We start from the raw sequence: 27238 nt of genomic DNA on the forward strand, positions 1-27238 counted from the left end.
AAAAATTGTTAGGCATCACTGGGGTTAATAGCAAACAAATGTGACCAATTTATAATCAGCTCTTTTTTTGTCAGTTCATCATTTAGTGTCTGCTCCCAAACTAAGTTCACAGTATTGCTATAGATAGGTTTGCTCAATTTTTTTTAAATCACCCAGGCAATTGATTTACTTAGCATTGTTGTGTAACACAGAGTGTGTCTCTGCCTGAGCAATAGTTTGGGCAACCTAAAAAAATTGATCTAAGTTTTAATGTAAACCCCTGTAGTCTAACTTCTGAAACAATAGGATTTAGCATGATTTGCTTTAGAAGAAATTGCACCAGCCAATAATGACAAGATAGCGATAAAAGCAAAATAGCCTTTTTGGAGAGGTTTCAAAAGCGGAACCATGTTCTCAAATGATTCAATATGTAGTCATTTGAGAGATGCTGAAACTACTTAACTGCTGCTTGCAAAGTGAAAAACAGAAAGCTAGTGAAATGCTGGCTCTACAAGAAATGGAAAAGGAGACATCTTGGGCTAGATGATCAATGAAGCTATTTTCAATAAGCTTTTGTACCTGTACAATGAAATATAGAAATGGAGGCTTTCAAACTTTTGAAAATAGAAACTTAATAGAAAGAGCCATGCATTAGTGAATTCCTGGGCATTGCAAAAGTCAATATGCTGACTGCTAGGAAGACTCTCCTCAGCAATAGTACAGAATGCTGGATGTGGCTCTTAAATGAATACTTGAACATGGGGGGGGAGGTCGGGGGGTCTGTAAGTTCATGCAAAGTAGGTTTCCCTTATTGTTTAAATTGGAAAGCTGTCCAGAGGTATAGTCAGTTGGCTTGACTAAAGTTTTGTTTAAAGCAGAATTATTGCCAATAGCTGTACTACAGTGGCTGCTAAACTTCTTCCAGACATGCTCTGTGACATCTATAGTATGACTGATGCAGTCCCTGGGACATCTAGTATTTGCTGCATCACTTTTAGAGGTTGAGAAGATTTGCATTGTTTCTTGTAATGTGTAATTACAGCATTGTGACATATAGTAATTGCTTCAAAGATGTAGTGTGTCCTGTTGATTTTTGGAAAATTTGGACCTGAAAATATTGAAAGAAGTTGCAGAGTTTCTGGGAATAATGGATGACTGTTCTCAGCTACCTGTCTGTAAATCTGGAGTAACTCGAATGAAATAATGTCACCTAGTGCAGAATTTGGTCTATTACAGGCAACTCCCATTAGGAGTTAGAAAAATGCTCATTTCAGTTACATTAATGTATTCCTTTGAACCTGAGAAGGCTTCTGTAATGTTCTTCTCATTTGCCACATGATGATTTTAAACATTTTGTGGGTTTTTTGTTCTTAATTACAGTGCACAAAACTTCTTAAAAAAATCATGCACTTACAATTAATATATTTTTGTTTGAGATCTGCATGGTTAAACATATAATGTACTTACGTGTACACACATGTTCAAGTTGGAGGAAGAGAAGTCTGCTTTTGTGAAATGGGGTTAGAAGATTTCATTCTTAATCCACCAAATGGGTTACACTTTTCTCTCTGGAGCCTTGAGTTACAGAGAAGAAGAAACCTCCTTGCAAAATCTTTCACCAGCATTTCTTTCCTACTTGCAGTGGCAGAGTCCTGAAACTGAATGATAGAACAAGTAATATGTTGCCAAAATTTTAGCAAGGTGTTCTCTCAAAACTTTCCACTTCATGGGGTGAAATACCTTGCACATATATTCAGCGCTCTTATCCCCATCCCCTAAAATTCATCAATCCTTCCAATCCCAGTCTTCATGTCTATCCCCCACACCTCTTTGCCTTCTGCTCCCCAGCACCTCCATGGAGGCTTTTCAGTGGTGGTGGCAGCTAGCTTGTCCTGGATGTGGCCTTTCTTTGCTGCAACTGGCTGTCCAGTGTCTGTTGGCTTTCAGGTGGCTAGGGTGTTGTAGTTCATGAGAACTCCCGAGACTGGCAGCAATTCAGTATTAAAGGTGTGGCCCTTCTCCTAAGGTCTGTAGATCGCTAAAATGCACATATATGTACATGCTGTCCTGGACACACATCCATGGGCTTGTAGCAGTGTCTGGATTATGTCAGTTGTGCTGATTCTTGACTTGCCAAACAAGATGGTAAGTGCTTTATTACATCATGGATTGATGCCTTATTTTTCTTAAGGCTTTCTTTAAATTCTCTTAGTTGTTTGAGAGATTTCCTTCATCCAGAATTATGCATTTTAAAATGTTGTTAAATCAGGAAGTTCTTTCTAAAATTATGGGTTGAGCTCCCACTGCAGGTTTAATATATCATCTGCTACATCTTACAGCTAGGTTTTTCCAGTATGCTGAAAGCAAAATAAATTAACCCTTCTCATATGAAAACTGCCCATGTATGGATCTACTGCTGTTGGAATAAGAAGTCCCTCGGAGTTTCTAGAAAGCTGTGTCCGTTGGAACCTTTTTGCAGAGTTCCGATTATATAAATCAGGGAGCGACACCAGCCACCCTCCATTTCCTTTTCACCAACAATGCAGCATGTTCAAATGCTGTGTCCTCAACACTTCCCTAGCTTCTCCTCCCCTTTCTCTGCCCCTTTTGTGTGCTATCTTTTGTTTTTGTTCAGTGTCCAACTTGGAAGCGCAACCTCGTGGTCACTTCTAACTGGTAATACTCAGTCCTTTCCTGGTTGTTTAATCTTCCACCTGTGAGTATCCACGTGGGCAGTTTTCAAAGGTGAAAGCCTAGATGGCTCCACGCTCTGCCCCCACTGCTTTGGGCCTCAAGATAAGGATTCCTGAGTTAGTGGCAGGAACCAGGAGGTGGCTGGGCCACTCCCGCCCTGACATTCCTGGAACCCTGCAGGACGCAAAGGGTTGAGGGAAGTGACTCTAACGGGCAGCACTTTCTAGAAGATTCTGAGATGGTGGGCCAGACATGCAGAGATGCTCGTACTCTAAAAGCGTGGCTCCATATGGGCAGCCTTCATCTCGCAGAACCACAGTCACTATGGTAAGAACCCTTTTTTCTCCTCATGTGAGCTAACGGGTGGTCTCCAGAGGTCAGTACAGAGGGGATTAGTGACTGCCAGCCTTCTGTAAATGTCCCGGCTTGACAGATTAATGTGTAACTAGCTCTCTGAAGCCATAAATCTGCATCTACAGACATCTGAGTATCGTTTAGTTTCTAGGGTGTCCTAGCAGCTCTTACCTGTTCTTATTATGAGAGAAAGCATTCCTCTTGTGGGGGGAAAACCTTTTAGCCCCAGGAGACTTTTTTAATGGGCCTAAATTCTTCCTATAGCTAACCATATGCACCGACTCTTCCCTCCTTTCACCAGTTAACGCCTGGCTCTTTAATGTCAGTTACGTAACACAGACTGTCACTGCTAAATTAGGTGAAGTACAGAATGTAGATAACTCACTCTGTTATACTAAAGAATTTCACAAAACAAATCTGAACTGGGTTTGAAAGACTTGTACCTTTTTGTCTCTTATATTATCTCAAGATTGTTTTGATTGCTGTCCACTTACATTACAGGGTCCCTGTGTAAAACTGCATTTATTATAATAAAATGTTTGGCAAAGCTAAACACAGAGTTCTACTTTAAAATACTTGAACTTTCTCTTCAGGTTTGGAGGTCTCCATAAAGAGGCTCTTTCCTTTCTGAAAAGAGGCTGATGAAAGGGAGGAAGGTTTAAGGGAGTTTAATTGTTAGGGAAGGTGCCAGATTTGACATTTCTGGAACTGAAGTATTAATAAACAAATCTTTTCCCCTTTAACTGGAAACCACCTTATCAATGCAGCTCCAGTTAACTACCCCTCTCCACACCAGCCAGGCCATCTTAGAGAGGGGGAGCTTGGTTATTAGCGATATAGAATGCAAATTGTCCCATACCAATGCTGTGTAAGAGGGTTGTCTTTTAAAAGGTCCAGTACTTTTAAAAGGAATTCCAAGTAGAAAAATATTTTTTCTAGAGAAAAGTAAATACTCAAAGTGTGATGCTAATCTGAAGAGAGTTTAGGAATGGTACAGTGGAGTTCAGTTTTCAGTCTTTGCATCTCAACAATAATGAACCAAATGCACTCTGTTCACAGGCGGTAGTAGTATGGTTTGCTTTTTGTTATCTTACCTGCCAGCCTTGCAAACTCAATGTGAAAGTCAAGCTGGAGTATTCCCATCTTATGTATCATCCCCAGGAACTGACCATGTTCTCCATGCCTAATTATGCCCTCAGTTACATCTGTGCAACTTCACTACAGTCAGTATATTTGCACAGGTGAATCTGATTGGAAATTCACAAACAATTCTCTTTGTGATACTCAAGAAGGGAATAGAATCAAATATACCTCACTTGTCTCTGTTTGCTCTGCAGAACTAACTGGAGTGAAAATTGAAAAAAAAAAATTTGTCAAAGTAACCAGCTATGACTGAATACACACACAGCAAATCTGTTAAGATAGTGATTTTTCCACACATTCACTTTAAAACTAAGACTTCACTTTGATGCAAAACCATTACTATATTCAGCAGCTGTGCAGCTGCAACAGAGGTAACCTCCATGCTAAGTGCTAAAAGCTAGCAAAATTACCCTAGACAACAAAGGGGAAGGAATGCAAATCAGGATAAGTAAAGAACACATCAGAGATCTTCTGACCAATTAGAATGAATTCAAGTCAACAGAGCCTGATACTATTCACCCCAGGGTACTGAAGGAATTAGTTTAAGAAATCTTGGAGTCATTGGCAATAATACAGCAGAACCCCATTTATTCAATCTAGTCGGGATCGGGGCCAGATCAGATAATAAAAAAACTAGATAATCCATAAAACGGGTAAGTGAGATGCTCCAGTGCCATTTAGCAATCACAGATGAGATTGCCCACTTTTGGCCCTGGCGTCCTGGTTGTTTGGTTCATGTGGAGAGCTGGATAATGGAGGATCTGATAAACAGGATTCTACTGTATTTGCAAACTCATGGATGGCAGGAGAGGTCCTGGGAGACTGGAGAAGGACTAACATAGTGCCCATGTTTAAAGAGGGGGGAAAAAGGAGGAGCCAAGGAACTATAGACCAGTCAGCCTGATCTCAATACCTGGGAATCTACTAGAGCAATGTGTCAAGTATCAGAGGGGTAGCCGTGTTAGTCTGGATCTGTAAAAGCAACAAAGAATCCTGTGGCACCTTGCATCTGAAGAAGTGGGTATTCACCCACGAAAGCTCATGCTGTAGAGCAATGTATATTGTAAAACATTCAATTTGTGAATACCTGGAGGATGAAGGGGTAATCACTAGCAGCCAGCATGGATTTACTAAGAACAAATCATGCCAAAGCAGCTTGATTTCCTTTACTGACAGGGTAACTGGTTTAGTGGGGGAAATATGGTGGACATACCTGGACTTCAGCAAGGCTTTTGACAGTCCCACATGACATTCTGATAAGTAAGCTGGAGAAATGTGGGCTCAGTGGAACTACCATTAAGTGGCTACATAACTGGTTAAAAAGCCGTAACAAAGAGTAACTATTAATGGAGTGATGTCAGATTGTAGGGAAATCTCAAGTGAGGTTCCACAGGGTTGTTTAACATCTTTATTAATTACCTGGATTTAGGAATAGAGCATACTGATCAAATATGCAGATGACACAAAGCTAGAGGGAGTTGCCAATACTTTGGAGGATAGAGCTAAAATTCAGAGTGATCTTGAATAATTTGAGAACGGGGCTATAGATGACAAAATAAAATTAAACACAGATAAAGGTAAGGTGCTACATTTATGGAAGAAAAACCAAATGCACAAATACAGAATGGGGGATAACTGGTTTGGCAGCAGCACTGCTGAGAAGGATCTGGGAGTAGTGCATGATCACAACCTCAGCATGAGTCAGCAGTGTGATGCTGTTGCAAAAAAAGAGAAAACAACTGTAGGTTGCTTTAACAGAGGTGTAGTCACAGGAGGTGATAGCACTGCTGTACTTGGTGCTGGTTAGGCCTCAGCTGGAATACTGTGTACCATTTTGGTCACCACTGTATATTTACTTAGCGTGTGCACAGTCATCTAGCATCTTCAGTGGCATCTTCAGTGGCATGATGCAGTTCTAGGCCACCGCTGAACCTAGTCAGCAGGCATTCCTCGAAAATGTGCATCATCCTGTGAGTTGCGCCGCTGCTGCACAAAGGGCTGTCACGAAGGCCCCAGCGATACTGGTTGGCTGCAGAGACACTTTGCCTGGTCCAGAACCTGTTCAACAGGGGCCATTGGTGATGGGGTAGGTCAAAACCAGGTGGGCAAATTTTGGGGTCAGCAACAAGGGACTGGTTGGGGATTATAACATATCCATTCCTCTCGCCAGAGCGTTTCTGCCCTAACATCCTGGCATGGTGGTTGAGACCATAATGGACGACATGACGAGAAACATGCATCTGGTGGTTTAAAAAGGTCATTGTGCAGCAGCAGGCTTGAGTTGGCACGTACCTTCTCCAGTAGCTTGCCAGTAGCAATCTCTCATCTGATATGAAGAGGAGCAGCATTGCTCAGAACTGGAAGCCATGGGAGTGGAGTCGGATGCAGGGTGCCGGAGATGATACGCATGGTGGCATGTAACTGCATATCCACCAGTTTGGTGTGTGACAATAGACTCTAAACTGGTGCGCAGTACTCCACCACCAAATATGAGGTGGGAAGAGCTGACATCGGCAAAGTTGGAGCACGAGCACCCCATGACGAACCTGCCAGTTTGTTAAGAAGAATGTTGCCTGGCTTAACTTTAGTGGCTGTCTTTTTCAGGTGGGCATGGTAACTTAGTGTGCTGTCTAAGGTCAGACCTAGATAGACTGGTTCTACGTCATGCTTCACCTTCAGACCATTCAGATAAACATTCAGTTCTTGGGTTGTTGAAGATGGAAGAAACTGGAGACTGTTTTTCTGACGCTTGGCTGGAGGCACCAAGTCTTACAGTAGAGTCCGCTAATTTTATCATGTCCTGGTTTAAGGTGGCATCAGGGCAGGGGCGGCTCCAGACCCCAGCACGCCAAGCATGTGCTTGGGGCGGCATGCCACGGGGAGCGCTCTGCCAGTCGCCGGGAGGGCGGCAGGCGGCTCCGGTGGACCTCCCGCAGGCGTGCCTGCGGAGGGTCTGCTGGTCCCACGCGGCTTCGGTGGACCTCCTGCAGGTGTGCCTGCGGAGGGTCCGCTGGTCCCGCGCAGCTTCGGTGGCCACACGGGACCAGCGCACCCTCCACAGGCACGCCTGCGGGAGGTCCACCGGAGCTGCAGGACCAGCGACCGGCAGAGCGCCTCCCGTGGCATGCCGCCCTGCTTGGGGCGGCAAAATGTCTAGAGCTGCCCCTGCATCAAGGATGTAGAGAAACTGGAAGGGATCAAGAGGCAAGTGATGAAGATGGACAACGGGTGGAATGCAAGCCAAATGAGCAAATGCTGAAGTAACTGGGTATGTTCTGTTTGGAAAAGAGGAGATTGGGGGCGGGACATGACAGAGGCCTTGAAATACTTGAAATGCTGCCATAAAGAAGATGGAGAGAAGCTGTTCTCTCTTGCCACAAATGGCAGGCTAAGAGGCTATGGGTTCAAACTACAGCATAGCAGATTTAGATTAAATCTCAGGAAAAACTTCCTAACTGTAAGAATGGTAGGACAATGGAACAGACTGCTTACGGAGGTTGTAGAAGCTCCTTCACTGGAGATTTTCAAAAGGAGTCTGGATCGCCATCTGTCTCTGCTGGTTTAGACAACAAATCCTGCATCTTGCCAGGGGGGTTAGACTAGATGACCCTTGCAGTCCCTTCTAACTCTATGATTTTATAGGGGCCATGAGTCTATACAAGCACATCATTAAAACCTGCTAATTCTGCTAGTATGCAAGCATCTCAAGAGGTCAATTATACATTATAACAATTCAAATGGGGGTGATGAACTATGTTCTGAGTGTAAGAGGTAATTACCTACTTTGCTGGTTAATGTAAGTTGATTATGTGCTTATGTAAGGGGATAGCCAGTGAGACTTGGAACATTTGACTTACCCTGAGCCATCACATGTAGTTAGGAGCTACATGTAATGGAAACAACTTCTGGAACTATTTTTTGTTATAGCAGTGAATGAGGTGTTCACTCTGGTTTGGGACATGTAGATGCTTAAGAAGTTATCTGGCTTTCTGAATCACAAGCAAGATAACTGGGTTTGGATTTTTAATTAGAAGGGGAGATTTTGATTTTCAGGTGGTGGATTGTGGACAATGTCTGGCTAAAAAGATAGAGGGTCTCACTCATGGGTAGCACTGCTGGATGTACCATGAGTAGGGAGAAACCTGATTCCAGTTATAAATATTTGGGATGCAAGCTTTCCTGATAGTTTGTGATGTATCAAAGATATTACACTTTAAAATGGGTAGCAATGGGTCTTTTTTAATAGCCCTGGGTCTCTAGTATTTTTTTACATTTTCCCTTTTTAATGTTTTTAGTGCTTTTGAGATTTGTTTAATTTAAACCTTCCCAAGCTCTTTAACAAACAATTCTAAACTCCTACAACAATTATAGCAGGCAATTAATTTTGCTACATCATTTAAGTGATCATATTTTTAAAGTATTTTGAAATTACTATTCCTGGACACAAGTTTTGAACAGATTCAGTGCATACATACATATAACTAATAGCTCATGTACTTCATCCTCTCAGTCTTGCTGCCTCTAGTAATGGAGTAGATGCTCCAGATCAGAGAATCTCAAGTATTTCACTTTAGCACAAGAATCCAAGAGGACATTATTTCTCTGTTTCTTTGTGCCTCAAAATTAAAAACAAAATAATGTTCTTAGGTAAGACAAAATAAATCAGATACATCAACAATCTACATTTTCCCTCACACATACTACAAATCAAAAGGTGAAGGTAAAACAAACACTTAGCATTGGGCATAAGAGGAGGTTTGGTCCCTTAAAGGAAAATTACAGGCTTTAGAGTGTTGCTAAGGAATCTTACATAAACACGAAACTGCACACTTTTGGTAGAATACCATGGTGGCAAGGTTGGGAGAGTCAGGAGATACCTTTAAGAGAGAAGGTTGGCCATGCCTTGGATTTAAGAGCTACAGTAGTAAGGTGGCCCATATATAAATTGCAGTGAAGTTTTAGAACATTCTTAGGCTTTCCACAAAGGTAATTGGGATGAAATGGAGAAATGTCTATTATTTCTCAGGCATGTTAGGTGTTACTTCCTTGTTCAATTTTGTAGTGCTGCCTGCCTGAATACTTAGCATTAAAATCAAAGAGGGATGTAAATGGGTTGCTAAAGAACCCAGGAAAGGAAAAGCAACGACAGAGAAAACCCAGCTTCAGGTACACACCTTGGAAGTAGTCATGAGAACCATGTGGCCATTACTGGAAAATGCAACTTCCCAGATGCCAGCAAAATTAACAAGTTTTGATTTTGTCAAGGCTGAGAGCCTAAAGATCAAAAGACCTGACTGGTGCTCCTGGAAGGAGGAAAGAAGGGAAATGATCAGAGGGTGGCCAGGATGTGTCAGTGGGTAGGCTGAGAGTCTGACTAAAAACACACATAGGGAGAAGGCTGCAAGCAGCATAGGTAGGTTGTCCCAACTCAAAGAGGGGAATAGGCCAGATCTGCCTTTCCCTCACCTCAAGCTATGGATAGACCGGTTAAGTTTAGGTAAGGAAATGTGTGGGCACGTCTGTTATTTTTAAATCTACTTCTATAAGTGCTAGTTTCAGAGTAGCAGCCATGTTAGTCTGTATCCGCAAAAAGAACAGGAGTACTTGTGGCACCTTAGAGACTAACAAATTTACTTGAGCATAAGCTTTCATGAGTGTGAACCTTTGGGGCAAAATAAATCATGCTTTGTTTTGAAGACAGTGTTTCTGTATCACTGCAAATCTATCTTGTGTACAGGCTCCCAAAGAGAAACCCTTGGAGGGTCAGACCCCAGTTGGACCTGCTGACATAGTCACAGTGGGTACCTGGGGGGGCTGTAATCCAGGTCTGACAGCAGGCTAAATACAGAATTTCACCCCCAGAGAAAATGAACACCTGACACCTCTGGGGGTGCACTCCAAAACACCACAAGAAGGGACAGCAGTTCAGCTAACCTAGTAACCATGACACTAGTATTCTTTAAGTCACCTGCAATAGTGTCTGTTTTTTTTAAGCAGAGACAAAATACTCTGGTTTAGACTATCTTTTTGTTTTTAGTAGTCTTATAATGGATGTAACTCTGTTTACTTTGAGAAATATTTTTGTTTGTTAGTGATAATCTACTGCAGCATTAACTATGTCACTATTATGAAGCAGCTTGCTTTAGGTAAAATGATCAACCATTTGAACCACATATGTAGGATACAACCATTCCCTCTTCCCCTCTTGTGGGGTAGGGGCAAAGACAGCAAAGGCAGCCTCAAAAGACATCCCTTCTCTCTCTTGCTGCAACACACTGATCAGTGTGTTAACATGGGGGTGGGGCAGGGTGGATAAAACTCAATGATTTTTTTGAAAATGTTTTAAAACAACAAATCAGATATTGTTTATGCAACCCTTCTGCCCCTCTGAGTTGGCAGCAACAAGGGCCTGGTTCAGGATCCAGGGGTTCCGTTTCAATAGCGCAATGCAAAACTGGCTCGAGCCCCCACCCAGTGACTTGGGACAATTACATACCACTCCCCGGGCGCCTCTAGGAGGCAATACTTCCCCTCTTGCAAGCACAGAGTCTGAGTGTAGCAAAAGCCTTTTAATAAAGGAGGGAAACAATGCAGCATTATGTTGGGGAAACACCACAAACAGGATTCATAACACAAACCATGAGCAAAAGACCCACCTCCAAGTAAGTTTTGGCAGTGTCCTTTTTCCCTCAGGGTCTTAAGTCCAGTCACCCCAAAGTCCAACAACCCAAAAGTCTCTGTCCCTGGTCAGTGCCGCCCCAGAGTTCAAAAGTTTATCTTCAGAGTTTTAACTCCCCAGCCTGGGTGGAAATGGGGCGGGGGCACACAGGGTGTTAAGGGGCACCTTGCGTGGTCCAGGGCCGACTGCCTCTCCGTGGAATTCTGCTGCAGCCTTCACGACGAACAGCTCAGCTCTATCAGCCACTCTGCTCCTCCAGCCGTCCCTGCAAACTGCTCTGCTCTGCTCCGCTCACCGTTTCGTGGGCCACTTCAACCATCCCGCAAACTGCTCCGCTCTGCCAGCTGCTTAGCAATATATCTTCAGGCTCCCCTACTAGTTAACACAGCACTCAATGATCTCAGCTCAGTAATTTCAGCTCTTTTAGTGATTTCAGCTTGTAGTAGGGGAGCCCTAGTGCTGGTGCATCATTGGCCCAAAGTGAATTTAGCTCAGCAGCCTCTAGATAGACTCCTAATGGAATCAAAATTAGCTCTGCTATTCAACAGTGGAGAGAGGAGGAGATGTAATGGGTGTTCCGGGCCCATAGCTTCAGGTATACATACCTGTCCCCAACCTCTCTCTCCATTCACTGGGTTTTGGAACCCATGGTCCTTGTCTAGCATTTGCTACTTACGTGATGGTGAGACCCTCTGTCATAAAACAGTTTCATTGTCCTTGATTCACATAACCAGGGTAACAACACTTTATTGCTCCTGCCTCAATAACAGAGAAACTGGGGATCCCACAGCTGCCAAAGTGACCATTTTGGGCTGCTGTGGACTCATGCTAGGCGGGGTGGGTGTGCCTATGCAAACAAGATCAGCACCTGAAGTTCTTTTCCACACTCACCATAATTCACCCACAGATGTCAGGGTAGCGCTCATCCTGACTCTGCTTACATTTACATTAATTATTTTTAAAAAGAAAAGCTGTTTGAAATGAAATCTGAATACAAATTATGTTAGACTTAACTTACTATAATTGTTTAGAATATTTTAAAAAATAAATAAATATGCTGAATCCATGAGCCACTATCAAAACTTAGGCGTTAAAGGCTGCTTTCCTATATAGAAAATTGCGGGTGGAGGACAAATCTAACTTCTGAGGTAAAAACATAACTTAGACTGTCTCAGTTTCAAGAGACTTAGGCAAATAGGAACTTAACCTCTCGTCACTTTCACTTAGGCATATCTGAAAATGTCCCCAGGCTGAAATAATCAGTTTAACGCACTCTTTATTAAACAGAGGGATTAACTATAATTTAGTTGTACATGTGAAACATGTTTTGATAAAAAATGTATGCATCCAAAACATTGAAGGTTGTTTTGTTTAATAAAAATAAATTTGATATGCTGTTCTGTGTCTAATTAAATTCCAGTTACCATCCGAATACAGCTTGACACAAATCATGGACAAAAAGTTAATTATCTATTAAACAAACCATGTATCATTCACCATCAACCAAGGATAATGCATCTTTCTTTAGAAAATAACTGAAATTGACTAAAATCAATTATATAAAATTGAGGTTTTGCACTTGGTGATTTAAGTCACCATTTTTCAACCAGGGGTCCTGGGCCCCCTGGGACACTGCAAGCAGGTTTCAGGGAGTCCACCAAGCAGGATCAGCACTAGACTTGCTGAGGCCCAGGGCAGAAAGCAGGAGCCGCACTATGCAGGGCCTGATTATCCTGAATTTGTCTCGTAGAAAGAGGCTAGAGTTTTATTGGTAATATTACCTGTTGATCATGTTCATAGAGGGAAATTCCATCCTTGTGGACTTGTAAAGCTGAAGATACCAAAAAATTAAAATATGGTATTCCAATTCTGATAAATGTTATGACAGTTCTACAGGACACCTTTTTTCAGTATCCCCAAACACTCTGAAACTGTGCTGCTGATCCCTTTAAGGTTCTAAATGCCTTAAGACGACTGGACTTGATCAATGACCAGAAAATTATCTTCCAAGTTACTGTCAACCTAGGGAAGTCAGTTCAATATATAGGTAGATTAACAAAATCTTTTGGTAGGCAACTGGATTATTGTGATATGAAGTCATATGTTCAACAGTAACTATATTTTATTCTACTTCATAGAAGGCTAATTTAAGGAAATGTACTAGAGTTCACATTGTACTTCATGATAGTGTGTCTGTTAAAATCAATACTTTGAGATTCTCCCATCACATGTCTCCCCTTCAAACAACTAATTCAGTCAATGCAATCAATATTGTTGGACAAGCACCACCCTCTTGCCAGGACAGGTGTGGGAAACAAACGTTAAAAAACAAGAGGTTAGCTAATCAATTGCATAACAAAGAAAATCAAGTGATAGAAACTGGGCAAGGAGGAAAACTACACAATGCAAGACAAACCAAAAGCTCTGTTTGCTTAGTGGATTTCAAGTACTTAGTACTTTCAAGGGCACGCATGCCATTATATCAAAACACAAAACTAAATTTCTTTAATCGTACTTAGTCCAAATATTTTCAACATCTTTAGTACATGCTACTTCAGACATTTAGTATATTTTTTCATTATCACACATTTTTAAAATACTGTTCTGAAGACTTACTGTAACTCTGGAAATACTATTTAAATTACAACCCATTATAATAATTAGTTTATTTTCCAAATCATTATGTGGGAACTCCCACATTTTTCACTGCAATGTCAGATTTCACTTGAATAGACATTGGACTCATCCATGCAGTGGCTCAGCATTCTTCTTGCCTTCAGATATGAAAATAATTTAATTCTGTGTATTCATAGACTAAGGCCAGAGGGGATCATTTGGTCATGTAGGCTGATGTCTTCTATAACACAAACTAGAGAACTTCATCCAGTTACTCCTGTATTAAGCCCAGTAACTTGTGTTTGACTTAAGCATATTTTCCAAGAAGGCATCCAGTCTCAATTTTGAAGATTTCAAGAGATAAAAAATCCAGCACTTCTCTTGGTAGTTTGTTCCCTCACTATTATAAATGTGTCTTATTTCTAATTTGTTTGGCTTTAACTTCTAGCCATTTGGTCCTGTTATACCATTCTCACCTAGATTGCAATGCCTTTAGAACCTAATATTTTTCTCTCCATGAAGGTACTTGTACAGAGTAATCTTGGATGGGCTAAATAGGGTGACCAGATGTCCTGATTTTATAGGGACAGTCCCGATTTTTTGATCTTTTTCTTATATAGGCTCCTATTACCTCCCACCCCCTGTCCCGATTTTTCACATTTGCTGTCTGGTCACCCTAGGGCTAAGCAGATTGAGTCCTTTAGGTCTCTCACTGTAAGCCATTTTTTCTAGCCCTCAATTTCTGTGGCTCTTCTCTGCATCCTCTCCACTTTTTCAAAATCCTTTTTAAAATATGGACACCAGAATTGTATACATTATTCCAGTATCACTCTCACCAATGCCATATACAGAGGTAAAATCACCTCCCTACTTCTCCTCACTATTCCTGGTTATACATATAAATATTGTAGGTATGTACAGCATTGTCTATCAATATATTTGTGCCTTGTTTATATGTCTATATAGAGATGTGAGACTGAATAAATGGAGAGGGTTCCCCCCCCCCAATTTTAATATTAATGTTCCTGGCTGCCATTGGCCTGGTTGGTTGTGTATTCAGGACCCTTAACAGCAGACAGCCTCTCACCCCACCCCACCCCACCAAAAAAGAAAAAATTCTGGCTGCTACGCAGAAGGTGGTCAAGATGGAGCCATGCAGGTTCAGTGGTTCCTGGCTCCAGTTGCCACTGGTGTTTCTTGTGGTTCAGGGGATTCCCTTAAGGGGGCAGACTTTCCAAAAACTGTCCTGGCTGGTAGAGTGGGAAGGCTGAGGAGTACCCTCTCTAAAAATTAGATGCTTTAGCCAGCCACCTGTGTGTAACCTACCCATGAGGTCAGCCCTGCTCTTTTTTCCCCTTGGAAAATATTTGTACTTCTCAGGATTACAAAACAAACAGGTCTTTGGCCAGTAAAAGGCAAACGGGGGAGGAAACATTTATACACCCACATATCCATATTCACAGTCATGTTACAAATTTACATAATGGATATTCCTTTAATAAAATCATGGCTAAACAGTCTGATTTTAATCTTTTTAACATGTATTACAGTAATTGCCAAATATCCCTGTTGGTACTGGGGGCCCCAGTGTGCTAGAAGCTGTCCAAACACACCAGAATGCACAGTGCCTACCCTGAAGAGCTTATCTAATTTAGGAAAAGATGCAATGACTGTGGACAAAAGAGTAGGAAGAACATGGGAGGAAGGACAAGGGTAATGATATCAAAGCCCACTTGGTTACATATATCAGAGGGGTAGCCGTGTTAGTCTGGTTCCGTAGAAGCAGCAAAGAATCCTGTGGCACCTTATAGACTAACAGACGTTTTGCAGCATGAGCTTTCGTGGGTGAATACCCACTTCTTCGGATGCAAGCAGTGGGTATTCACCCACGAAAGCTCATGCTGCAAAACGTCTGTTAGTCTATAAGGTGCCACAGGATTCTTTGCTGCTTGGTTACATATGTTAATTATCTGATCACCTTGATGGTGGTAAATAATTTCTCTTAAAATTTTTTAGTACTTGTTGCCTCTGATCTAGCCATTGCTATTTGGTTGATAGGTGTAGACATCATAGCAGAAGGTGGGCTATTGAGGCATGATTTGAAGGAGTAGAGGATAGTGGCCATATGTGTCTGTTCAGGGAGGATACTCTTTGCATGGGAAATTGCATGATAGAAATTGGTAAGATGGCTGTGGGAGAATTGTATAAAACAGGCAGCTGAGGCTGAGGTTATTGGTAGAGTGGAGCGGAGCAGAGGGCAATGCAATAAAAGACACAAGCAGATACATGTAAACTAAATTTTAAATTGCTTTATGAACCAAAAAGTAGGATAGGATTGTAACACTGCTGTTTATTTTATATAATGGTCAATTATCCAGGAATTAGAAGAAGTCATGTAAATATTTTTAAATATGGTCCATGAACCACCTTGAGGTCTGTTTCTACAATCTAACTTGTATTCATTTATTTGTCATAGCTCAAGCTGAAACCTAAATCCACTCCTTTTTTTCCCCTTGTTAATATAATCCCTTGTGGGGCTGAGGTGGTTGAAGAGAGCTCAGAGAAGAGGGGCCATGTAGTAATAATTTAGTCAGTGTGTTTCCTCTCTCTTAGCTGTAGGTGAAACTGGAAACCTCTTTGTGATCACAGCTGTTTTCTTCAGTCCTGATTTGACCAGTAGCACTGGGAATCAGTCTGAGATTCTCAAGAACAGTTCCGTGCGCAACCCTTTGGAGCATGTTGAATCTGCACTTACCAAATGTAGTTATTTTTTATTTCCAAATCAGTGCCAAATGGGAACTCTTTCTAATAACAAGAAGGGGTAATTGCCGCTGCAAGTTAGAGCATAATATTTTTTTCTTATCAGATGGCTACACTCTACAGTTTATGTAGATGAAACCTCTTTTTCTTTGCAATTCCTTTATGCAGAAGTAGACAAAAATAAGACAGATGTGGCAAAATACAAACTGTAAAATAATCTCATTTGTATTAATATCCTTTGGGCTATGTTTTGAATTTTTATTTTTGGCACTATAGTTCTGATGTCTTGCCCCATTCTCTGCTGCAGAACAAATATGTGCCAGGATAAGTGTTTTGGCTTCGGTAGCATGCATCTACAACCACTTACAAATTTACAGCTTTTTATGTGAGTGCTTGCTTTTTAACTGATCAAATGCTTCAGTTGCTGAAGCCCAACATACTGCTTCATTCAGTGCCATTGCTTGCAGGGGGGATGACTAGACTAACGTTTTTTTTTACCTTGAGTTAGTTTATTATGATGGACTTGAACTAAGTAACATGCTTAAACATGCTAGTCAGGACATTTGGCAAACATTTGTTCCACAGCATGCATGTTTGTGGTTTATCCTAGGTTATCCCCCTAAATATCAATATTTTGAATAGGGTGAAGCACAAACATTTGTGTCTTAGGATAAGTGTCAAGGCTAGCATTTAGAAACACATTTGCTGAATAATTGGTAGTCAATGAATTCATGTTAAACTCTAGTCTAGACTAATCCTCAAAAATGCCAAAGAAAATCCAAGCTGTACATGTTAAACAAAAGGTTTATACAGCCAGATGCTCAGTAAACCTGGACTCTTCTGAAAAGACCTATAACTAGACAAGTGTGGAACAAGGAACTGAACTTTCAGGGGCATATATTCTCAGAAGAGGGCGTTGAGTGTAATATGTAACAAGTTTTCTTGGATATTCAATGTAAACTTAATTTATACTAATTTATTTTGTAGTCAGTCTTATAAAGGTAGCTTGAGCTTTTCCTCACTGCTTTTTGTGGCTCCTCTTTACAGCAGCTGAGCCTTTGCTGTTATGGTTTCTGTGATTTGGCTTAGTTCCAGAACCCCACTTAGACACCAGGAGCAGACTATATGGCCAGGGAAACACCCTGGTGTGGGAAGAGGCAGATCTTACGCTCAGTAAAACTTAAAAACAAAAACATTTGATTACTCAGAACAGAAAGCAAATGATTATAAAATAATTCTTTCATTAGATTAAAAGCCCCTTTCTGCTGAATTTCCGTCATTTTTAATTGTATTATGTATTTTTATATATATAAAATACACACATTTTAATATTTGTGCTTACTAATGGGATTCAGCTACACCAGCTTGTAGGTTATTTGGCCTGTGATATGCAAAAAATCAGACCTTATGATCATAGTCTTCCCATCTGGTCTGAAAAATCTATAAATTTCATCATCTTATTCTTGGGCATTTGAGGAAGCAACTCTGAGTCCTAGATTCCCTCTCCTCTGTCTTCATAAGAGAAATTTGAATATGTAAAACTCATAACTTTGAAGCTCCATTTTGGGCTCTGAAAGGTTTGTAGCATTTCATACTCTTATGTAAAGTTCCTTATTTGAAAGAAGGTCTTGCCTCTCAACAGGCGCATTCCCTCCTGAATCCCTTTTACAGTAGGGTAGCTGAGTGTGGGGTGCAGCACAATCGCAATGCAAGTTTTTCCTGTGCTGCCCTGCTAACATAATGGGTTGAGATTGGTTACATGTTCCTGAAGGGAGGCTCAGTTTTTAAAGGTTCCTTTAGTGAGTGGGCAAAAAAGGATATTAAGGATGTGGGTTAAAGAGTTTTGGAAGACCTTTTGGTTAAGAGTGGAGCACATGGGGAGATACAGTAAGAAGAGACCACCATTCCATGACAAGCTTGTCTCTACAGCTTCTCATCCTCTTCTGTAACCACGATTCTCCTCCCCTCTCCTAATCAAACAGTGCATGGCAGCAAATCAGAGACTGGAGGCGTATGCTATCTCATGTATTGTTTATGTATGCTTTTGCTGTTTGAATAGGAAACTGCTACATCAAAATGTTGTTTAACCTTTTTCTATATAATTGAACAGACACATCTGGAGGCTGTGATTACACTTATCTTTTCACCCCAGACAAAAGTACCTAACCTCCCTTGCCATTATCAAAATCATGGAAACTCAAAATGTACTAATATTAAAGTACAGTTCCATACATGACTTTATAGAAAAATCTTTTTCTAACAATATCTTGGCTTTCCTAGATGAGAGACGACAGTTTTTTCATATGTTAAATGCTCTTGAAATACAGACATATATTAAGTCTCTATCCAAATATAAATTAAGGTACATGGTACGTCAAAAGTGTTTTTCCCATCTCCATTCCCCATGTTGTGTAATTATATTGGTGTCATCCACACTGTGATATTCAAAGGTCTGTTACTCTGAACACATGCCTGAATGATATTATGTATGGTTTATATTTAGAGTGGGAAGTGGCTACTGTTTCATTAAAATAAAGAAAAGTAGTTGAACCCCATCAGCCGCTAAGATGACAGTCACAGTTTATAACACAGTTTGATGTGTTACAGTTTGAAGCTTACAATGCTTACCAGGATTTACATTAGCCATGCCCCTCCCTTGAGTCACTACATACAATCCCACAATAATACATACACATTTGCATTTTTTTAATACCATGAACTCCTAAGGTACTGAAAGATTTAACTTAATCCAATAAGGTTTGTCCAGGCAATTACCATATTGTCACAGGCAGGTACTGTTATCCTTTCAGTTTTAAATGCCTAACCACAAGCCCTTAAGCATTATTCAACATTGATGGTAATTAGCCTCAATAAACCTTTCTGAAAACACCTCATGTTTTGGGTTTAAATCCTTTCAGGGGAGGGATGATGGTAGGGCCCATATATTCCCCCTCCCCACCTGGAAGTTGTGTGATCTCAGATTCCTACCCAATATCTCAATTAGAATAGAACACTCTCTTTCTCTGCCATTAAATACAGCCCCATTGCAAGTAGACACCTTTGTCACACCATCATAGCAATAGAATACATATGCACCATGAATTCCATGGGTCTCTAGCCCAAGTATGCATGTGCCTTTGTAGGTCAGGGCATGAAACATTGGATTCGTGGCTGTGTATTAGTAACAAGAGCTACTCTTTCACCCCTTGGGAGAAAGGGTAGCTATTCTTCCTTAGTCGCATAACACAGGCCATATTGGGTGGTAACAGTGCTGGCAGATTACAAAGCAAGTATCACTTTAATCCATTTTAGAAAGCCATAAATATAGCTATAAATTGGGTTTATGGGCTAATTATTTATTCAGAATGCACCAGAGCGATTGATCTCCCATAGTAGCTGCTGTGTCTTCTACCTGAAAAAAGAGAGACACTGAATACCATGTGCGAGAAAAGACACTTTTGTTATCCTAGTTTGTAAATGGATGATGATGGTAGATGGTAGGCAATCATTTACTGTACCTGGTACCCAATTAATCATGTCTTATTTCTGTTACTTTAGCCCAAACCTTAAATAAGCGAACACTGGTATTTTGAAGAAGGATCACTACAAGTTTAACACAGTAACTCTTCTTTCTCATGATTTCATTCTTTTTTGGTTTCATGCTTTGGGCCTATTTCTCAAAAGTTGAATTTCTCAAGTGCCCCTCAATTTCATTGTCAGTAGGAGAAGTTCTTTAATGTGAAATATGGTAAACTTCTGATGTTCAGTGTTTGTACCAAAAACTGCACCAACAAACATTTAGAGTAGGGGTCGGCAACCTCTAGCATGTGGCTCGCCAGGGAAAGCACACTGGCGGGCCAGGCCAGTTTGTTTACCTGCCACATCAGCAGGTTCGGCCCATCGCAGCTCCCACTGGCCGCAGTTCGCCATCCCAGGCCAATGGGGGCGGCAGGAAGCCGCGGCCAGCACATCCCGCGCCGCTTCCCGCAGCCTCCATTGGCCTGGGACAGCGAACTGCGACCAGTGGGAGCCACGATTGGCGAAATGAACCTGCCGACGCGGCAGTGAACAAAGTGGCCTGGCCCGCCAGGGTGCTTACCCTGGCGAGCTGTGTGCCAGAGGCTGCCGACCCCTGATTTAGGGTATTGTTTATACTCTCACGTAGGTACATTCAAAGATAAGATGGATGTTCTATCCTCCTTATTTTGCCTATGTACACTTTTGGAGTGTAATTCTCAGCAGCAGATGAATTAGATATTGGATTTTCTTTACCTACCTGTGGTAAGGTATATTGAAATCAGTGTTAGGTTTTGAACTACCTTTTTGTGGATATGAAGTAAACAGGCTATCCTGACCCACAGTTCAGTGTTTAATTATATTACAAATATAGGTTTGATATTTTGTGCTGAATATCAGTTCATACTTCTGCAAATATATTCACATTTGGGATTTTTTAGCTTTTCTGAATTGTGATGGAACTCCTTCCTAAATAGACAAAATAAGGGTTTGCATCTGATTTCTCCTGCTCTCATGTTACTATTTTTTTTAAATTATACTTTCATTGCTTTGAGAATATGAATGTCAAAGATTAAGAATGCAAAGGAAAGTTTGGGATGTGAAATTGAAAATCTTTGTGTGAATATCCAACAAACTTCTGAAATGTAAATAGTCAATGTTTACTATGTTAAATATTTGACTGGCTAGTGGATAAGTGCTTATCCTTTAAATGAATCTTTTGATGTCATTAAATGCAATACATTGTGAAATATTCATACTTTGATTTGGTATTCGGTTGTAGATGGAAAAAACTATACTCTTTGAAAGAATGAAAAGTAAACATGACTTAAAAGCTTAGTAACATCAAAGGAATTTCTTAAATATTTAATCTTTAATTGAATTGTTTCTTCAATTACTGTGAAAATCAAACTTATTCTACAAATGCTGTGATTAACAGTATTGTAAACCTTTTTATTTATTTTGAGTATGTTTCTTCATATTCCTGACGTTCACACACACTAAAGGTGTCAAACATGAATTTGCCACTCTGTCAGCATGAGACATTCACCAGTATAGATATTACATGAAGTCTGTGATCCAGACGCTGTTAGTTTGAGGTGTATATTAAAGATCCCCACAATTACACTCAAGGATCAAAGAGGGACATATCATCAGCAACTTATATATATAATGGTAAGTAAAACTATAAAATGTAATTTGTGAGTGGTATTAGAACTTTAGTATTTTTCTGCTGATATATTTAAAATCTGAGTTCTTCCTTTATATTAAAGGGTCTGATTGGTATTTTAGGTTCCTTTATCATGGCAAAATTGCAGAGGAGTATTGTTTTTGTAGATATGTGAAATTCTGTCAGAGGACAGTCTGGTTTTTGTATAGCTCTGAACAAATTTCTCATCTAACTTTTATAACTTTCATAGCAGATCAAATGTGGGTTAGCATTTTCTAAACCAGACATTACATAACCAAGGATTTGCTGCCAGTCTACTGGAGATAGTCTGGAAATACAGGGAACTATTTAATAATGCATTGTAAGATACTATTTATCACTTATCCTAAAGAGACAAGTGATTTTAAAGCTATATGTACAGGAATAACTGTGTGCAGGCTGAAGTATAGCTACCCTTGTGTTGGAACATGACAGTTGTCTAATGTTTCAGAGTTGCTAAATAATTATATGCTATCCAACTGACCCCGCAGCAGAAATTTAAATAGGAAAATGTAATAATCCATATTAGAATTTGGCCAGGACGTAATTTTGACATAATTTTGCCTAAAGGAAAGGACAGGAACTATTACAAGTGATCAGGATGTTGGTTTTAATCTTTATCTGAAAAAGGCAGCCCAAGCAACAAAGTGCCTAATGTTTTGCTAGGGCATTTGGTTTATACTGACTGATAGTGAAGAGTACCAGCTATTCAGTCAATAACACCACACCAGAAGCACTTGGGTTGCTTTAGAGACCTCCCATTAGTGTACTATCTTTACTTAGTTTAGGAGATGTGATGAACTTGCTGCCCAAGTTGGTATGGCTATGCAATTAATCAGGAGAAATTTGAACACCACTACTTTGTTCAAAAGAGGAGGTTTAAGGTGTGAGGGTTTGTTGCAACAGTGCATTGTTACACAGATTATTCGATAGTGGACTTATCTTGCTTATATATAAATATTTTTTAGGTTAGATGAATGACTGTATATAACTTGACTTCTGTATGCATTAAATTCTACAAATATATTGCCAACTGTAATAAATACATCACATTTCAGTGTTCATTCTATAATATTTATATATCTGGAACATACAATACTTGACGCATTCTGATGAAGCTTGGTGCCAAAACAGATATGATGGTTTACAGTCTGAGTTGTGGGATTTTGGCAGTTTTAGTCATGTAAAACTGCATAAATAACAATTTGTCCGCCAAGATTCATTCAGCATATTCAGTTGTCTTTTGAATTTCTGAGACAGGCTAATGTTTGAATATGCTTACAAGAAAGTAATGTCTGAATAGTAAAGAAAATGTAGATGTATTAAATGATGAACTGTTCATTTCAGAATTGGTCCAGTTCATTTTGTGGTAAGTGTCCTTAGCATAAGGTCAACCTCATAATTCTACAAAATATCTTATTGGGCATATACACCTCTACCTCGATATAATGTGACCCGATATAACACGAATTCAGATATAACGTGGTAAAGCAGTGCTCTGGGGGGGCAGGGCTGTGCACTCTGGTGGATCAAAGCAAGTTCAATATAACGTGGTTTCACCTATAACGCAGCAAGATTTTTTTGGCTCCCGAGGACAGCGTTATATCAAGGTAGGGGGGGGTAACTTTTATAATGGAAATGGTCAACACAAACACTAAAGCATTAGGATTTTACATATTGAACACTTTGACTAATTGGGGCATTTTTAGATTTATATTACTGTTAGAAAGTATTGGAAGGCTTCAACTGAACAAATTTTAGCCAATTAATTACTTTGTGAGTTGAGATATTAATTGTTATTGCTATGTGATTGGTTGCCCTCATTAAATGAAACTGTCTTTCCTAACTGCATAACTGTAATCATAATCACTGGGCCTTTGATTCTGTCAGGGAGTAGGGAGGAGTAGTTTGTGATATAGGCCTAGGTCTTGCTAAGAAGTTTAGGGAGGATCTTTTAAAAAAAAAAAAAAAGTCTTACAGGTCATTGAGTTGCATCCTGTCTGGGATGTAATGACTAGGTAAATAATTAGACTATTGTAATTGATCCTTGAGGCAGAATTTAAGCTAACTTCCAGCATATTCCTGTGGGTGGGAAAAGCCTCAGTAGAAAGAATCTGGCTTGTATCCCCTTAATTCCTCTCTCCCCAGTTGTGCTCCCTCTCCCCAACTGTTTCCCCCAACACCCCCTTCCACAAACAGCCCACAGCAAGAGAGACCACAGCAGCCACCTCTTCTTCCTGCCCCACTGGCTCTTCTTTTCTCCTAGGCAGTTAGCTAGCAATTGACGGGGCAGAGAGGTGTCTGATTGCCTGTTCCTCCCCACAATGCCTAGAAGCACTTGCTTCTGCATACTGCCAGAGACCTTTATCTCCTGGGTCACTGAGGAAGACCATTACATGGAGGTGTCTGGGTCAGCTGGTTGAGTAGCCTTGTGTGTTGCATGTCTAGGCATCTGGAGTAGTTGGGTAGTAGAAGTTTGTTAGTTATGTGGGGCTGCTGGGGAGTGAGAGGGGATCCTGTGGTAGCTTATACTGTGAGGAACCCTGGACCAGTACTGGACTCCTCTCCCTGTGCTGCTGCAATCTCCTCCCTGGTTAAGATCCAGCAGGAAGAGCGGCGAGATGGGAAGCAGGCATCACAGTGACCCCAGGTGGTGGCCAGATAGCACAACTGGAGGTAAATGCCTCCTGCTTGTCCACAGCTCATTAGCCATATGAAAATTAGGCTTGCAGAATTAATTTTTTTTATAATTACAGATCAATGTTTATTTAAGCATTTTAATTATTTTATTGATTTAAATGTTTACAGTTGTGTGAAATTATGGGGTTTAAGCATTTTTTTCTGTTTTTATCAATTTAAATTGTCAGTTGTGGGGAAATTGAGGGGACATCAGCTAATAAATATTTAATGACAGTTGCTGAATTTCCAAAAGTTGAAGCTACCTAAATGGCGCCTCTGTTCCAGGTCTACTAAATGCCATCGTAACACGTTTTATATACATTAAGGTGAGACTAACTTCTCAAGCAGCATTTTTTTTGTCTATCTGTAAAATTTGATAATCAAAATATTTTTCATTGGTTTGTATGCACAGTGAAATTGACATTTGCTGACATTTATTGATTAAAAACCTAATCCTTATTAGTCTAGTGGTACTCCATTTGAATTTGATATGCTGCAAATAACAGCAATACATTTAAAAAATTGAAATGTTTAATTTCGTAGCTTGACATTGTCTCCTTACTTTCTTTTGATGAACAATTGTAAATTCAGTGTTCCCCTTGCAACCAAGAGGATGAAATTGCCAGTCCTCTGAGGCATCTTATGCAAGTTCTCTTAGTTTAGCCACTACTGCATGTAATTCTGAGCACCGCTATCAGTTATCTTGTAAAAACTGAAATGGTTTCTTGATACTCTCTAGTCTTCATTAGCTCCAGGAGCAGGAACTCCCCATCCTCTTCATAAACTCAAGTTTCAGCTGTTGTCATTGTCTAAGAGCTAGCTAGGTATAAACTTGACTTATAATTAATTTAGGTGCCAGGGCTGCCAAGTAGCACACATCTCATGTGACATCTTATGCCTGCCAGCCCCCCTTGTCACTCCTGCCCACAGTGCAGTTGGAGTCTCATGCATCCATCTGGTTTGCAGACAGGCAGGAAAGGTTACTCTGCAGTGGCTCCTCCTAACTGTTGGGGGCCAGGCAGCCTCTCTGCCTCAGCTTTTTCTGCTGGCTTACAGCCACCATGGAGCACAATATGGAGCAGGCAAGAGGGAAAAAAGTGAGGCCCAAAGCACTCCCTTAGATGCCCCATCACTCCCACGTTCCCCAGACATTTACTTCCTGCTGTTTTCCCCACATTTCCTTGATCTGGGGGAGAGTTGGAATAAGATTCTGCTTCTCTGTACCATGTCCATCGCTACTCCTTTATAGGGGGGAGAAATCGGGAACACACACTGAGCAATCAGAAGCATCACAGGTTGGTCAATTCTAAGCCTTTAATATAGTTGTACTTTGTTTGGAGTTAAAGATGACCACCTATTAACAATCTGCTTCTTGTTCCAATAATTTAGATTTGTTTATGATCCGAAACAAATTACTGTAAACCTTGCTGAACAAGAAAATCGATGAACTAACCTTGTCAGTTCAATCATCTGGAATTAAGTATGGACAGCATGGAACTGCAATTTAAGTGTAGATTTTTAAAATTTGTGAATATAAAGTGAAAGTGGTCTGAGGTGCAAGTATCCCTGCTAAAAGATAAGATAATGACTTGATTGAATAATTTCATCATATTAGTGCATAATAATATTCTAGTGATGCCACAGCAAACATGAGGTGAGAAAGGCATCTCAATTTTTTAGATTAGATCGGAAATTAGAAATGATGGATTCTGCTTATTAATTTACTGGAGATGCACTGATAATTTTCTGTTGCAATTCAGTTGGGGTTGGTCCTACTTTGAGCAGGGGGTTGGACTAGATGACCTCCTGTGGTCTCTTCCAACCCTAATCTTCTATGTTTCTATGAGTAGGCAGAACTAGATCTGCCATGTGGTGTTGTGCTGGATATCACTGTGCTTGATGAGTAATCTGATGTAAAATAGATTTTAACTAGATCTATTAGATGATATTCAGAAATCATTCTTCTGAGCATATGGCTGTGACAGGACTTCCTACTTACTGCTCAAAGAAGCCTCCTCCTGGCTATCTGGGGATTATCTCTGCCAGGCCAACACCCCTTCCTGCTGTTGCGCGCTCTCTCTCTCTCTCTCTCTCTCTCTCTCTCTGGCCCCTCTCTCACTCCAGGAGCTGCTACTTCCTCTTTGTGACTCAGCCTTCTTGCCAGGTCACTATGCAGTTTCCCCTTCCAGGGTGCAGCCCTTCAAAGTCTTCCTCCCCAAGCAGTGTCAGGCAGTCCTCATGCCTGCTTCCCTGACCCTGTCACTCCTGCGGTGACCTGAGCAGTCTTCTAGTTTACTGCCCCAAGCAGTACCACTCTGCAGTGTTTGGTAGGGGAACCCACACCCGTCATCTACTCTGGGTTCCAGTCCAGGGCCCTTTACCAAGCTGTCATGGTCTGCAACATCCCTAACCTTACTGCTCTCACCACTGGACTACTTCCTACCTTGCTTCCACCCATTCTAGTCAGACCTCTCTCTCCTAGGGTTTACTAGACCTCAGGGATTCCTATCCCTCCTTCCTTCAGGGAGAGTGACTGTCACTCTTCACCCTGTAGCCATTTCTCTGGTTCCAGTCTCTTGATTTTATGTAAGCCCTGCCTGATCCCTCATGGGTGACCGTGCTTCCAATTAGCAGCCTCCTTGTAGCCTAAATCTCTCCTCTTAATTGGTCAGTTGATTGGGCCTGCCTGGCCTAATTCAACCCTTTCAGGGCTAGTGTAGGGAGCCCATCACAATGGCCCCAAAGGGGAAGGAGAATGCAGTCAGAAATACATTTTCAGTACATTCTCAGAAACACTAGGCTTTTTGCAGAAACTAGAATGTTTGCTTGTTTGTCAGGATATATGTGCCAACAGGTGTGACAGAAAGTAGTTGCATTATGTAATGTTTTTTGTATCTCCTGTGCCAAAAGTTTAGTCAGTGCCCTGACATGTCTACCATTATAATCAGTCTGTGGATCTGACCAGAGTTCTTTTCACTCTCCTGGAGCACCAGTGACTTGCCATTGCAATATGCAGTGTTGTTATAGCCATGTAGGTTCCAGGATATTAGTGAGACCAGGTGGGAGAGAGAATATCTTTTATGGGACCAACTTCTGCTAGTGAGAGAGAA

The 27238-nt window shown here is 40.8% G+C and overlaps 1 protein-coding gene across 7 annotated transcripts in view; it reads left to right on the forward strand.

Moving 5' to 3' along the window:
* ATP11A (ATPase phospholipid transporting 11A) overlaps nucleotides 1-27238 on the forward strand; it is a 234710-nt gene that overhangs the window by 67935 nt on the left and 139537 nt on the right. For 6 of the 7 annotated variants that reach the window (XR_005585383.1, XR_005585384.1, XM_039490949.1 and 3 more), the window contains exon 1: nucleotides 2478-3000. The exons of the other annotated variant lie outside the window; for it this stretch is intronic. Coding sequence is in view for 4 of the 6 variants with exons in the window: in XM_039490949.1 (XP_039346883.1) it covers nucleotides 2926-3000 (75 nt within the window). In the remaining 2 variants the exon portion in view is untranslated. Of the gene's footprint in view, nucleotides 1-2477; nucleotides 3001-27238 lie in introns of those variants that run through there. 7 annotated transcript variants of the gene reach the window in all.

The sequence above is a fragment of the Mauremys reevesii genome, linkage group 1, assembly GCF_016161935.1.
Source record: "Mauremys reevesii isolate NIE-2019 linkage group 1, ASM1616193v1, whole genome shotgun sequence".
Classification (NCBI taxonomy): domain Eukaryota; kingdom Metazoa; phylum Chordata; order Testudines; family Geoemydidae; genus Mauremys; species Mauremys reevesii.